The sequence below is a fragment of the Prionailurus viverrinus genome, chromosome A1 (genome assembly GCF_022837055.1).
Source record: "Prionailurus viverrinus isolate Anna chromosome A1, UM_Priviv_1.0, whole genome shotgun sequence".
Lineage (NCBI taxonomy): Eukaryota > Metazoa > Chordata > Mammalia > Carnivora > Felidae > Prionailurus > Prionailurus viverrinus.
The window spans coordinates 92,823,150-92,836,827 of NC_062561.1; the positions used below are offsets into that span (position 1 = coordinate 92,823,150).

Consider the following 13,678-nt stretch of genomic DNA (forward strand, 5'->3'; position numbering starts at 1 on the left):
TTTTGTTAAGTTGATCACTAAATATTTTATATCTTTGATGCTGTTTGTAAAATTTTTAATTTCCAGTTGTTCATTGCTATGATTTAGAAGTACATTTGACCTTTGTATATTTACCCAATATGCCGTGATCTTACTTCATTTATTAATTCTGTTCGCTTTATATGAGATTTCTCAGGACTTTCTACATGGATAACCATTTCATCTATTAATAAAGGTAGTTTCACTTTTTTCCTTTCCAGTATTGATTCTGTTTATTTTTTTTCTTGTCTGTTCTCTCTGGCTAGAACCTCCAGTAAAATGTTTAATAACAGTGTTGAGAACAGACCTTTGAGGGAAAACAACCCTCCCCTCCCAACCTCCATCCCTCATTAAATCTGTCACCACTTATCATAATGTAACTGTGGGATGTTTCTTTTTGGATTTAGTTTGCTGAGAGGGTTTATTAGGAATAAATGTTGAATTATGTTCAGTGCTTTTTTTGTCTTTACATCTGTTGAAATGATAACACAATTTTTTTTTCTTCTATTAATAAAGTGGGTTTTGTTGACTGCTTTTCTAATGTTTATACCTCGCAGGATCATGACATATTATAGTGTTAAATATTAATGGATTTGATTTTGCTTAATCAGAACTTCTGTTAAATTTGGGATCTTTGTTCATGAGGGATATTCTATAGTTCTCTTGTGTTATTTTTGTATTGTTTTGGTATCACGGTAATGCTGGCCTCATAAGATTATTTGGGAAGTTTTCTTTCTACTTCATTTTTGCAAGAGATGCATAGGATTGATATGATTTTTTCCTTAAATGTTTGGTAGAATTCACTACTGTAGCCATTTTTTAACTTTCCCTAGTATATCTTGAATTAGTTTTATGCCACCTCAGGTATAGTTTGAGAACCTTGCAACAGTGTATTTTTATTTTACCCTTTAGTTCTTTGTGTAACTCGTCTCATACATTTTATTTGTATATTTGTTATACTTGCTGCAGTGTATTGGTTTTTTTTTACTTCATAGTAAATTATCTTGTACCAAAAGTCAGAAAAATGTGTTTTATATTTACTAAATATTTACCATTTCTTGTGTTCTTTATTCTTTTGTGTTGATGAGGATTTCTATCTTGGATCATACACTTCCGTCTGGAAACCTTCTTTGAACATTTTCTCTGGTACAGATATTCTGGAAATGAATTCTTTAAGCTTTTGTCTGAAAAACCATTTTTCACTGTTATTTTTGGAAGCTATTTAAAAATTTTTTGTAATGTTTATTCATTTTTTGAGAGAGAGAGAGACAGACAGACTGTGAGTGGGGGAGGGGCAGAGAGCGAGGGAGACACAGAATCCGAAGCAGGTTCCAGGCTCTGAGCTGTCAGCACAGAGCCTGACATGGGGCTTGAGCTCACAAACTATGAGATCATGACCTGAGCCAGAGTTGAAAGCTTAACCGACTGAGTCACCCAGGCACCCCAAAAGCTGTTTTTACTGTGTATATAATTCTAGGTTGACAGTGGTTTTCTTTTGTTACTGCAAAGATGTCACTCCATTATCTTCTCGTTTACATAGTTTCTGAGGGAGGTTTACTATCATTTTTGTTTCTCTGTATATAATGTTTCTCTGTATATAATGTATCTTTTTCCTCTACCTGCTTTTAAGATTTTCTCTTTATCACTGGTTTTCAGCAATTTGATTTTGATATGTTTCTATTTGTAGTTTTTTTTAATGTTTTTTCTTATGATGAGAACTTTTTTTAATTTTAATTTTTTTAAGTTTATTTACTTATTTTGAGAGAGAGAGAGAGAGAGAAGGGAAGAGGCAGAGAGAGTGGAGAGTGAGAGAGAGAATCCCAAGCAGGCTGTGCACTGTCAGCACAGAGCCCAACATGGGACTTGAAGTCACAAACTGCAATATCATGACCTGAGCTGAAACCAGGAGTCGGAAGCTTAACTGGCTGAAGCACCCAGGTGCCCCGTTTGTAGTTCTTATTTAATCTATGTATTCATAGTTTCCATCAATTTTGGAAAAATTAAGATAATTATTTCTTCACGTATTTTTTATGTCTCATTGCTTCCCCCTCCTTTCTGGGACTAGGGATATACAAGTGCAAGACCACTTGATACTATACCATAGGTCACTGAAGCTGTCTTCATTTTTTTCAATTCTTTTTTGGTTTCTTTGTTTCATTTGAGATGGTTTCTCTGGCTATGTTTTCAAGTTCACTGATGTTTTTATTTGTAGTGTCTCATCTGCTGTGCATTCTTTCTAATGTATTTTTCACTTTAAATATTATATCTCCATCTCTAGAATGCCCTTTGGGCCTTTAAAAAACACTTTCCATTTCTCCTTTAAGGCACATGCACGTTTACTTTACCTTCTTGAACACAGTGAATATAATAGCTGCTCTGACATTTTTTTGTCTCCTAATTCCATCATCTGTCAGATGTGAATCTTTTCCTGTTGGTTCATTTTTTCCCTGGTTATGGATCTGTTCTCCTCCGTTTCTTTGCATTCCTTATAATTTCATTTGGCTGCTAGATTTTTGTTGTATTCCTTTCAGTAGTGTCAGACATCTCTCTGGTATACCACTAAGTAAGTGGCAATCAGTTAAATGTTTTTAAGATTTTTCTTTTAAGTGTTTTTATTTTATTTTATTTTATTTTATTAAAAAAAATTTTTTTTTAACGTTTATTTATTTTTTTTGAGACAGAGAGAGACACAGCATGAACGGGGGAGGGGCAGAGAGAGAGGGAGACACAGAATCGGAAGCAGGCTCCAGGCTCTGAGCCATCAGTCCAGAGCCCGACGCGGGGCTCGAACTCGCAGACCGCGAGATCGTGACCTGAGCCGAAGTCGGACGCTTAACCGACTGAGCCACCCAGGCGCCCCTTCTTTTAAGTGTTATAGCAGGTCCTGAGCAGATTTTATTCTGGTACTAATTTAGTTTCAGTACTAAGGCATGAGCCTTCTGTGGGCTGATGCCCTATGTATTAACAGTTGTTTCCATTCTGGCTGGGGAGAACATCAAATACTCCGAACCCCGTGTGAGCTCCAGGAATTACTTAGTTTACTGCTTTTGTCTGGATCTTTCCCTGGCGTTAAATCATGTTTTCTCACTCACGTGCAGGTCAGTACTTGTCAGAAACTTGTGGGTACCCTTCTTCAGTTCCTTGGGAACTCTCCTTCTGTGCAAATCTCTTATATCCAGCACACTGCTGTGCAAATTCTAACTCTGGCCTCTCAATTCCAGGCTCTCTCTCTGCAGTTCACTGAGACTGCTGGATTCTGTTTCCCTTCCCTGCACTGTTGCCTGGAAGCTGTATCCAGGCAGGAAGCTGGAGCAAATTTTTGCTTTGTTTTCAGCCTTTGAAAGTGTATTAAAATAGTTTCTGAAAATACATTTGGAATATAAATCAAAGTTTATAATCCCCAATCCTTCTTGATAAGAGATTTTGAATGCTCTGAAAATGAGTGCTTGGTTTTGGCTCTGTAACCTCATTCTGAGGGAGCCTTGTGTAGCTTTTCAGGCACAATGGAGCTATTTGCACTTGTTGGATATTTGGTAAAATACTTTGGTTTATATGTTTATGAAGATGTTATTTAATGGAGCCTATTGATTTTGAAAGGTCAAATTACCTTTCAAGAACTTATGCATTCTTTTATAGGGCTCAAAATCTCCTTCACCAAGACCAAACATGCCTATTCGATACTTCATAATGAAGAGTAGCAATTTGAGAAACCTTGAAATTTCTCAGCAGAAGGGTATCTGGTCTACAACCCCTAGTAATGAGCGGAAGCTAAATCGAGCCTTTTGGGAAAGCAGCATGGTTTACTTGGTATTTTCTGTTCAAGGATCTGGACATTTCCAGGTGAGCCATCCTGAACCAGTAAAATGGGGTTGTTTTGGCTGCAGGTTAGACCACAGAGATTAAAACAAAAACCAAAACCACCCTGGCTTTTTATTGCATCAGAATGCAAGAATGCATTTTGCTTGACAGAATGAGGAATGTATTGTACCTCTTCAGGGGAATGATAATAGGGATCCCTTTGTTTTCCTTGTCTTACCAGAATCTCTTTAGATAAACCATTTCTCCTTCTGAAGGTAACTTTAGATTTACTGTTTTTCAGGTGGATTAAGAGTAATGAGAAGCTTGACTTTTTTGGTAAAATGTTTATTTAAATAGGCAAGCAAGTTAGAATTGACAATCCAGAAACTTGAGTATGTTTCTTAACTCATCTTGACTTGATGTATATTTTGGAAGTAAAACTTATAGGTTAGAGTATATCCATTTATCATGGAATAAATGTGGGTTTAGGGCTGTTAATACATTATTTAGAAAATATCTGTTCATACTAAAATTATGTTAGAAGGCTAGAAATGTGCTAATACATCTTTTTTATAAAAAACGACAGCTTCTTTTTGTTTTTGTTAGATATCTATTGTTTTTATATTACACTTTACCTTAAAATTAAAGAAAAAAAAATGGAGAGCTTTCTCTGGTAAATTTTATTCAGACATTTAATATCCTCCTTACCTTTCCCCTTGCCCTCATTTGACCCACAGGGATTTTCTAGGATGTCTTCGGAGATAGGAAGGGAGAAGAGCCAGGACTGGGGCTCCGCTGGACTGGGAGGAGTGTTTAAGGTGGAGTGGGTCCGGAAGGAGAGTCTTCCCTTCCAGTTTGCACACCATCTACTTAACCCCTGGAACGACAACAAGAAGGTCCAGATCAGCAGAGACGGGCAGGTATACGGTGGCCTTTCATATTTGCCTTCCTCTGGTCTCTTGGTTTTGTTTTGCTGTTATGCAGTGGTCCGTTTGAGAGGGAGACGTAGGAGTACAAATTGTATATTCTGTGTGCACACGGGAGACAGTGGCTCAGGTTTGTAAAAGAGTTAGTATAAAAACCTGCTCGTACTGGTGTTTGACAGAGCTCATTGCTTTTTTAACATTTGGTAAATTTGACTTCTCTCCATCATTACGGACGAAGTCTTTTCGTAAGTTACTTCATGGAGGCTCCTGTTGTCTTAGGAACTGAAGCTCTGATCAAAACGGAGTGTAATTCTGAAGTAATCTCACTGAGGGTAACAACAGCATCTGACATCTTTGTGCCTTTAACTAATGATGCAATATAAAAACAGCCTTTTTATATTTTTGTGACTTGTTTTGTTTCTGTTATGTTTGCTTTGCCTTCATCATTGCTGCTGACATGTATTTTAAGCTGGTTAAGGGGATGGGAATTAACATATATATAGACTGCTGTGCTAGCTGCTTTCCATGAGGTCATTTAATTTAATGCATATTGCTTTATTAGCTCAATTTTAGGTAGGAGAAATAGGAGAAATTATTCTAAGGTCACACGGCTAATAATCTATTTAAACCAGTGTGGCTCGCTTTAAATCGCCATATGAAAAGTGTTTGGGTTCTTTTTAAATGCACATCGTATCACAAGAGGACTATAAATGACATTCTTTTCAGTTGTATCAGAATATTTTAATTTTTATTCTATACTAAGGATTTTGAAATAAGCCTAATTCCTAAGATAAGAATATTATATACTCATCATAATTTCTTAACAACCCCCCCAAACATCGAATACACTAGGTTTCACAGTAAACCTTTGAAAGTTGAAGTGGAGTGGTTTTGGTAAATCTCCATTTAAAAAAAAATTCATGATTTCCACATAGTAAAAAGCTCCAGAAGAACTCCATGGAAATCTCTTTACCGTTTTGTCACAAATAGTTGCTGTATTTGAGGGTTAACTACAATCTTGAAGTCTGGAAGTGAACTTCACAAACCTGAACATAGGTTGCATGATTTTTTCATGTTCTGGTAGAAAAATGAAATTCAAAGTACTTCTCTTACATTTCTATCAGCATAGGTTTTGGTGATTAAAAAAAATTCAATCCATTTCCCTTGGTGTTTGTTGTGTGACTTGTGATTTATCCAGGAGCTCGAGCCTCAGGTTGGTGAACAGTTGCTCCAGTTATGGGAACGCCTTCCGTCGGGAGAAAAAACCACGACTGATTGACCTGAACTCAGGTTACACTATACTTGACTTTGAGTACTGGCAGTATTTATGATTGTTAAGGATATCTTTCAAATTACTTACCCCCCCTTTTTTTTTTAACTCTTTCAGATCTCTTAACTACAGAAGAACATTGCACCTACTTATAACCACTGAATGCACTGACTTCTAAAAACTGAGGTGTAGATAGATGTGTGTGATGAATGAATGGTCTTTTCTGGCTTAATGTTACTTTAGAACCACCATCTTCATATAAAAGAGAAAAGGGTAATTTAAATTTTTATAGTGATCATAAAGAATGATTATGTAATGTTTGTTAATTATATGTTTATACTTGAATAAAATAGTAGCAGGTAACACTATTTGGCACAACAGCAGTTACTTGAAAAACATACTTAATTTGAAGTTAAACATTTCGTTTGTTGAAAACACTGACTCATAACTCTTATTGATGATTTTTTTAATGCAAAGTAAGTTGTTTCCTTTTAAGAAGGGCCTGTATCAGTACCTCTGAGCACCATTTTAGAAGAGCTAAATAACTCTTAAGGTTTGTCATTAAAAACAATCCAATTCTAAAAATGTCTCTTTTAAAAATAGTGTGTGTTGATTAAGGACTATTCATTCTGCCATTTTAAACCTGAGCTACATTACGAAAAAAAGGAGAGATGTTCTTTTTTCTTTGATTACAAAGTGCAGTAAAATCTGAAGAAAATCAGGGTTCTTTCCTGTCTTTGACTGGATCAGATTTAGTGCTTAGTTTTATTCCTGGTCCTGCATCTTACCCCCTCCTCTCATCTTACAACCTTCACACCTCTCTTACCTGAGCACGGTAATTACGACCTCTCTGCTTTGGCTAGAGAAACTCAGCTTGGACAAGTTAAAAATGTAAACAAATGGTGCATGTTACAAAAAGTGCCCAGCAGTTAGCAGGAGCCTGGTTGGTGTATGTCTTTCAAACGAAAGCCACACCACAATTCAGCATGCCTCCTGCTTGCTTTCCAGTACTTTTCAGGCTCCTTGCGTTTTTGGATTTCTTACTGTTTTGCATTTATGGTTTAATAAACGGGTGTGTGTGTGTGTGTGTGTGTGTGTGTGTGTGTGTGTGTGTGTGTAATTTTTGGTAAACTAGTGATAGTGCCAGCTCTCCTGTTTCCTTGTCTTCTCAGGATTATTTGATCTCTTTACCACCACTCTGTAAAGTTTCCCCAGTGGCTTTTTGAAGGAAAATAGAGGTATAGGGAAATACGGAATGAAAGAAATGTCTTGGTTATTGAGCTCTAAATAGAACAGCTTTGATAGCACTTCTCATGATATATTTGGGTTATTGAAGAAAAACCAACATGAATCTAATTTAAAGGCAAGAAGAAAACTCTTAAGGCTTTTTTGCTTCTGCATTTGAAAACAAAGAAGTGAAAAGTCCTGGGTCAACATAAGATCTTGGGAACCCGTCTTTCTCTTGGAAAGTATTGTGTGTTGGTGCAGTAGTTTAGAATGGCAGCTGTGAATTTTGCCTGTGTTTGTCATTACTGACTTTTTGTTGGTTTGTTTTATACTTTGAGATACACTTGTAAATTGAGCCTATGTGAATTATGTTCTGCTGTATGTGTATTACAGGTTTTTTTTTCCTATTAGAGCAACTTGTGTTTTTTTTCTCCTGGTACTGTATATACATTTTGTTTGGGTATATATTTAACAGTTTATGGTATTCTAAATTTGGAAGTGAGAACTTTTAAAAAATAAAACTTGTTTTAATGTCCTTCTGTTTTCTAATATCTAGCCCTGTATGTAAATGATGAGTTTGTTGATATTTAAAATGAACACAATTTGAATGTAATTAAAATGCTGTTTTTGGAAGAGATGAACTTTAAATATACTTATTAAATGAAATTCTGTTAAATTATTTAGGTCTTGTTATTTCTGATGCTCTATAATAGGGCTTATCAATAATATCCCTTGAGATATTATTAATGAGTTTCAAACACCTTGAAGAATACTAAATTGATATATAGAAGGTGATGATTTCACATCAGTATCTCTTTCTTGAAAAAATTTGCCTCATTACCACAAGGGGATGGAAAAAAAAGCTCAAGATGTGTTCAACATAAAATCTTTTGAATATGGTAAACTGCGCAGCCATTCACCTTGCATTCAGTCAGGACACTGCATTTTGGTGATGTGCCACTATATCCACTGAACACCCCAGCCTCACTCTACCAATTACAGCAGAGATTGGCGTGGCGGGGGGCATAATCTCAAATGTGTACTTCAAGAAAAGACCGAATTTGAGAATTTAAGAATTTGTCCTCAGAGACTCATTCTTCACCATATAAAATCTTACTTCCTGCAGCAGGGAAAGTCTTGAGGACTAAGTCAGGTGAGCTTCACCCCTGGATCCGCTCGGACCACACATGTAACCGACAAGTGACAACACCTGCCAGTCTGTGTGAGCTTCCTGTGGCACAGGTGCTTGCTGTGCTCCAGCACTCTCCACAGCTCCTCCCCACACACTGGACCACACAGTGCACTCAGCGTGCTCAGGGCCACCAGGTGTGCTTTGGTCTTTCCAGCCAAGGGTGAAATTTCCGCTTGACTGTCTCCTAAAACCACAAATGCTGCATTTTCAAAATGGAACTAGTGTTCCTTCCTACAGCCTGTTCCACTGAAAGCTGTTCTCTCTTCAGCTGATGCCGGTTCCAGCCTTTCGGTTGCTCAGACCAGAAAATATACAGTCATCCTTGACGCATTTCTTTCTCTCGGTCTCATCCATCAGAAAATTGTCTCGGGTCTACCTTCAAAGTAGATCTAAACTTGGACTGTTTCTCCCCGCGTCGGTCACACCCACTCTGGACTGAGCCACGGTCCTTGTTGCCTGGGTTGTTGAAATTGCTTCTTGAAATTTGTCTTCCCTCTTTGACCTCTCCCCGCTGCCACCGGTCTGTTTTCCACACAGAAACCAGTGATCCTTTTAAGAACAATTTGTGTCACTTGGCTGCTCAAAGCCCTGTAGTGGCTCCCTGTTTCTCTCAAAAGCCAAAGTCCTTCCCATGGCACGGATACCTACATGATCTGGTCCTGTCTTGTACCTCAGGCGGTCTCTCCCCAACTCCTATACTTACTCCACTTCAGCCATACTGACCTCCTGACTGTTTCTTGAATATAGGTGTGTTCTAGCCCAGAGACGAGTGTGAGCTCTTAATTCTGCCTGGAATGCTCTTCCTAGAACCTCTGGCCAACTGGTCATCACCATGTAGTGTTAGGTTCACTGGAAAGTTTTCTGTGAAGCTTATTTAACTTTTATTTCATTTTATTTATGAAAACAATTTTTTAAATGTTTTTATTTATTTTTGAGAAAGAGAGGGAGGAAGAGACAGAGCACAAGCTGGGGAGGGGCAGAGAGAGAGGGAGACACAGAATCCAAAGCAGGCTCCAGGCTCCGAGCTGTCAGCACGGAGCCTGATGTGAGGCTCCAAGTCACGAACCATGAGATCATGACCTGAGCTGGAATCAAGAGACCCTTAACCGACTGAGTCACCCATGCGCCCTGAGAGCTCATTTAACTTTTATAATTAACATACAGTAAAATCAATGTTTCCTAGATGTGCAACTCTGAATTTTGACACACAGACTTGTAGAACTTTGTCCTTGGTGAGGATATAGTTCCATCACCCCTGAAACTCCCTCATGCCATTTCTTTGTACTTAACAGCCTTCTCTCACCCATAATGCCAGCCAGCCTTAGGTCTGTTCTCTGTCATTCTAGTGTTCTTCTTTTGAGGATATTACATAAATAGAATCACACAGTGACTGGCTTCTTTCACTCAGCATAAGGCCTTTGAAACTGATCCCAGTTGTACATATCAAAGTTCATTTCCTATTATTGCTGGGTAGTATCCCATTGTATAGAACATGCCATTTTTTTTAGTCATTGACCTAGGATACGCACACGTGATTATACATAGAACAGCTATTTTGTGCACACCTTTTTGTGTGAAAATAAGTTGCCATTTGTTGAGTAAATACCTAGGACTGTAATCGCAGGATCATACGGTAAGTGTATGTTTTATAAGAAACTGCCGAACTATTTCCCAGAGTGGCTTTTCTGTTTTGCATCCCTACAGCGATATTTTAGAGGTCAGGTTGCTCCACATGCTTGACAGCACTTAACAGTTGTCAGGATATTTTTTTTCTTTAAGTTGAAAATACACATCAATTTTATTAAATTGTTGCTTTGTTCCATTGAAGAACAGTGTAAGGAACTATTTATTATTACAAGGTGCCTATTCTGCATGTTAGGTTTTCCTATTTGGTGCAATAACTTCATAAATATTAGTATACTGTAATTAATTCAATTTACACCAAGACACCTGCCAGAGGCAAGCCAATATATCTAAGAGGGATATGTTCACAACCTCTCTTCATCTCTTTTTATTTTATTTGTTTCTTCCATCATGGTAAGTGTACTCTTGAATCCCTACCACCTATTTTCACCCATCCTCCCCCACCCACCTCCCTGGTGGTGACCATCAGTTTGTTCTCTGTAGTTAAGAGTCTGTTTCTTGGTTTCTCTCTCTCTTGCTCACTTTTTTTTCCCTTTGGTTGTTTTATTTCTTAAATTCCACATATCTGTGAGATCATATGGTATTTGTCTTTCCCTGGCTTATTTCATTTAGCGTTAAACTCTAGCTCTATCCATGTTGTTGCAAATGGAAAGATTTCATTCTTTTTTATGGCTGAATAGCCTTCCATTGTGTATTATACACCACTTCTTTGTCCATTCATCAGTTGATGGACAGTTGGGCTGCTTCCAAATCTTGGCTATTGTAAATAATGCTGCAATAAACATAGGGGTGCATTTTAGTGTTTTTGTATTTTTGGGGTAAGTACCCAGTAGTGCAATTACTGGATCATATGGTAATCTATTAATTTTTTGAGGAACCTCCCTACTGTTTTCCAGAGTGGCTGCACCACTTTGCATTACCACCAACGGTGCAAGAGCTTTACTTTTTCACCCCATCCTTGCCAACACTTGTTTCTTTCTTTTCTTTTCTTTTTTTTTTTAATATTCTGAGAGAGAGAGCAGAGCAGGGGTAGAGAGAGATAGGGAGGGAGAGAGAATCACAAGCAGGTTCTGCTCTGTCAGCACAGAGCCTGACACAGGGCTTGAACCCATGAACTGTGAGATCATGATCTGAGCTGAAATCAAGAGTCGGACGCTTGACCGACTGAGCCACCCAGGCGCCCCTCTTGGTTTTTTTATTTTAGCCATTCTATTGTCAGTATCTTTTGTTTTTATCATTCTTTTACATGTGCATCAGTATCTGATCATGGTTTTCGGTTGTAGCTCTTTAATGGCTACTTATGTTGAACATCTTTCATATGCTTATTATGCTTGTTATGTCACTCAGTCCTGTCACTCCACAAGCTGTGAGATCATGACCCGAGCCGAGCGAGGTTGGATGCCCAACCGACTGAGCCACCCAGGCACCCCAAATTTTGACCATTTTAGAAGTTAAGTTATTTTCTTACTGTTGAGTTTTGAGAGTTCCTTATAGCCTGTACTCCCCTTTATGTACAAGGCTCCCCCACTGGATGCCTGAAACCATGGATTGTACCGAACCCTATATACTGCGTTTTTTCCTATATGTGCACACCTATGATAAAGCTTAGTTTCTAAATTAGTCCCAGTTAGGGATTAACAACAACAAATTAAATATGATTATAACCATCTACTGTAATAAAAGTTATGTGAATGTGGTCTCAAATTATCTTAGTGTCCTGTACTCACCCTTCTTATGATGCTGTGAGATGATAAAATGCCCGCATGATGGGATGAGGTGAGGGGAATGACGTAGGTGCTGTGACATGGCGTTAGGCTGCGACCTACCTGATGGTGCCAGAGAAGGAGAATCGTCTGCCTGTGGATTGAGACTGACTGTCCATAACTGAAACCATAGAAAGGGAGGGCTGCTGCATTTGGAGTACGAGCTCTTCATCCAGTATGTGATTTGCAAGTATTTTTTCTCTGCCTGTCGCTTGTCTTGTCATTGTCTTCATAGTAGTTTTTGTAGTTTTTTGTAGATTCACAATATTTTTGTAGTTTTAAGTTTTGATGAACTACAACTTAGCAATTTTTTTTTCTTTTAAAGATCGTGACTTTGATGTCATGTCTAAGAACCTTATCTCCAGTCACTAAAGGTTTTCCTCTTCTTTTTTTAATGCTTATCTATTTATTTGGAGAGAGAGAGAGAGAGAGAGAGAGAGAGAGAGAGAATCCCAAGCAGGCTCTATGCTGTTAGCACCGAGGCCAATGTGGGGCTTGAACTCACAAACCATGATTCCATGACCTGAGCCAAAATCAAGAGTTGGACGCTTAACCAACTGAGCCACCCAGGCACCCCTGAAGGTTTTCCTCTATGTTTCTTCCTAACAGTTATGTAATTTTATATTTTATATTTAGATTCATGATCCACTTAGAGTTAATTTTTATACAAGCTGTGATATTTAGGTTGAGAGTCCTTTTTACACATGTGGTTATCCAGTGGGTCCAACACCACTGTGGAGAAGACTGATCTTTATTGAGATATTTTTACATCTTAAAAAAATTTTTTTTAATGTTTTATTTATTTTTGGGAGAGAGAAAGAGCGGGAGCAGGGGAGGGGCAGAGAGAGAGGAAGACACAGAATCCGAAGCAGGCTCCAGGCTCTGAGCTGTCAGCACAGAGCCTGATGTGGGGCTGGAACTCAGGAACTGTGAGATCAGAAGTCAGATGCTCAACTGACTGAGCCACCCAGGCGCCCCTACAGCAATTTTTAAAAGTGGGGTAGTGAGGACTTGCACTTGTTTTTTAAATTAAATTAATAAATTTAAATTATTTAAAATTAATAAATTTAAATAATCTCTACACCCAGTGTGGGGCTCGAATTCATGACCTGGAGATCAAGAGTCTCACACTCCACCAACTGAGCCAGCCAGGTGCCCCAAGGACTTGCACTTTTAACTAAAATGGAGTAACAGACCAGATTTACTTTCTTGCTCGAAACAACATATATATGTATATATATTTTTTCATATATATATGACATATATATGACAAGACTCCTGAGTTGAGGAGACAGAGTTGAAAGTGGGGAAACCCAACAGCTCAAGTTCATAGAACAGAATACCAGAGGGAGAACTGCTTACAGAGAGAAGCCTAGAGATGTGTAGATGGTCTCGCTGGAATGCATGCATGGGCAGAAAGGGTAGGGGGAAAAACAGTTTGAAAGGATTAAAGGGAATAGTGCCTGTTCCCATCAGCCAGACTTGTAAAAATCCAAAAGAAGACAGAAAAGAGGAAAAAAGAAACAACAAATGGAAGTAAATAGAAACAAAAATAATGAACAAAAATAAAACAAGTAGCAAGATGGTAGATGCACACCTAACAAAATCAATAACCATATTAAATGTCTAAAAGTCCCAACTAAGGGATGCCTGGCTGGCTCATTTGGAAGCACATGTGACTCTTGATCTTGGGGCTGTGAGTTCAAGCCCCATGTTGGGTGGAGAGATTACTTAATTAAGAAGAATTTAAAAATCCCATTTAAAATGGAGAGCTTGTGGGGTGCCTGGGTGGTTCAGTCAGTTGGGTTGTTCCAACTTTGGCTCGGGTCATGATCTTGCG

At 38.2% G+C, this 13,678-nt stretch overlaps 1 protein-coding gene across 3 annotated transcripts in view; it reads left to right on the forward strand.

Moving 5' to 3' along the window:
- The window catches only part of YTHDC2 (YTH N6-methyladenosine RNA binding protein C2), a 71,376-nt gene extending 63,458 nt beyond the window's left edge, over positions 1–7,918 (forward strand). For 2 of the 3 annotated variants that reach the window (XM_047857783.1, XM_047857789.1), the window contains 4 exons: positions 3,655–3,858; positions 4,554–4,736; positions 5,941–6,032; positions 6,130–7,918. In XM_047857783.1, the coding sequence (XP_047713739.1) occupies positions 3,655–3,858; positions 4,554–4,736; positions 5,941–6,021 (468 nt within the window). In that variant the 3' untranslated portion in view covers positions 6,022–6,032; positions 6,130–7,918. Of the gene's footprint in view, positions 1–3,654; positions 3,859–4,553; positions 4,737–5,940; positions 6,033–6,129 lie in introns of those variants that run through there. The other variant, XR_007152019.1, reaches the window with a different exon arrangement.
- The last annotated feature ends 5,760 nt before the right edge of the window (positions 7,919–13,678 follow it).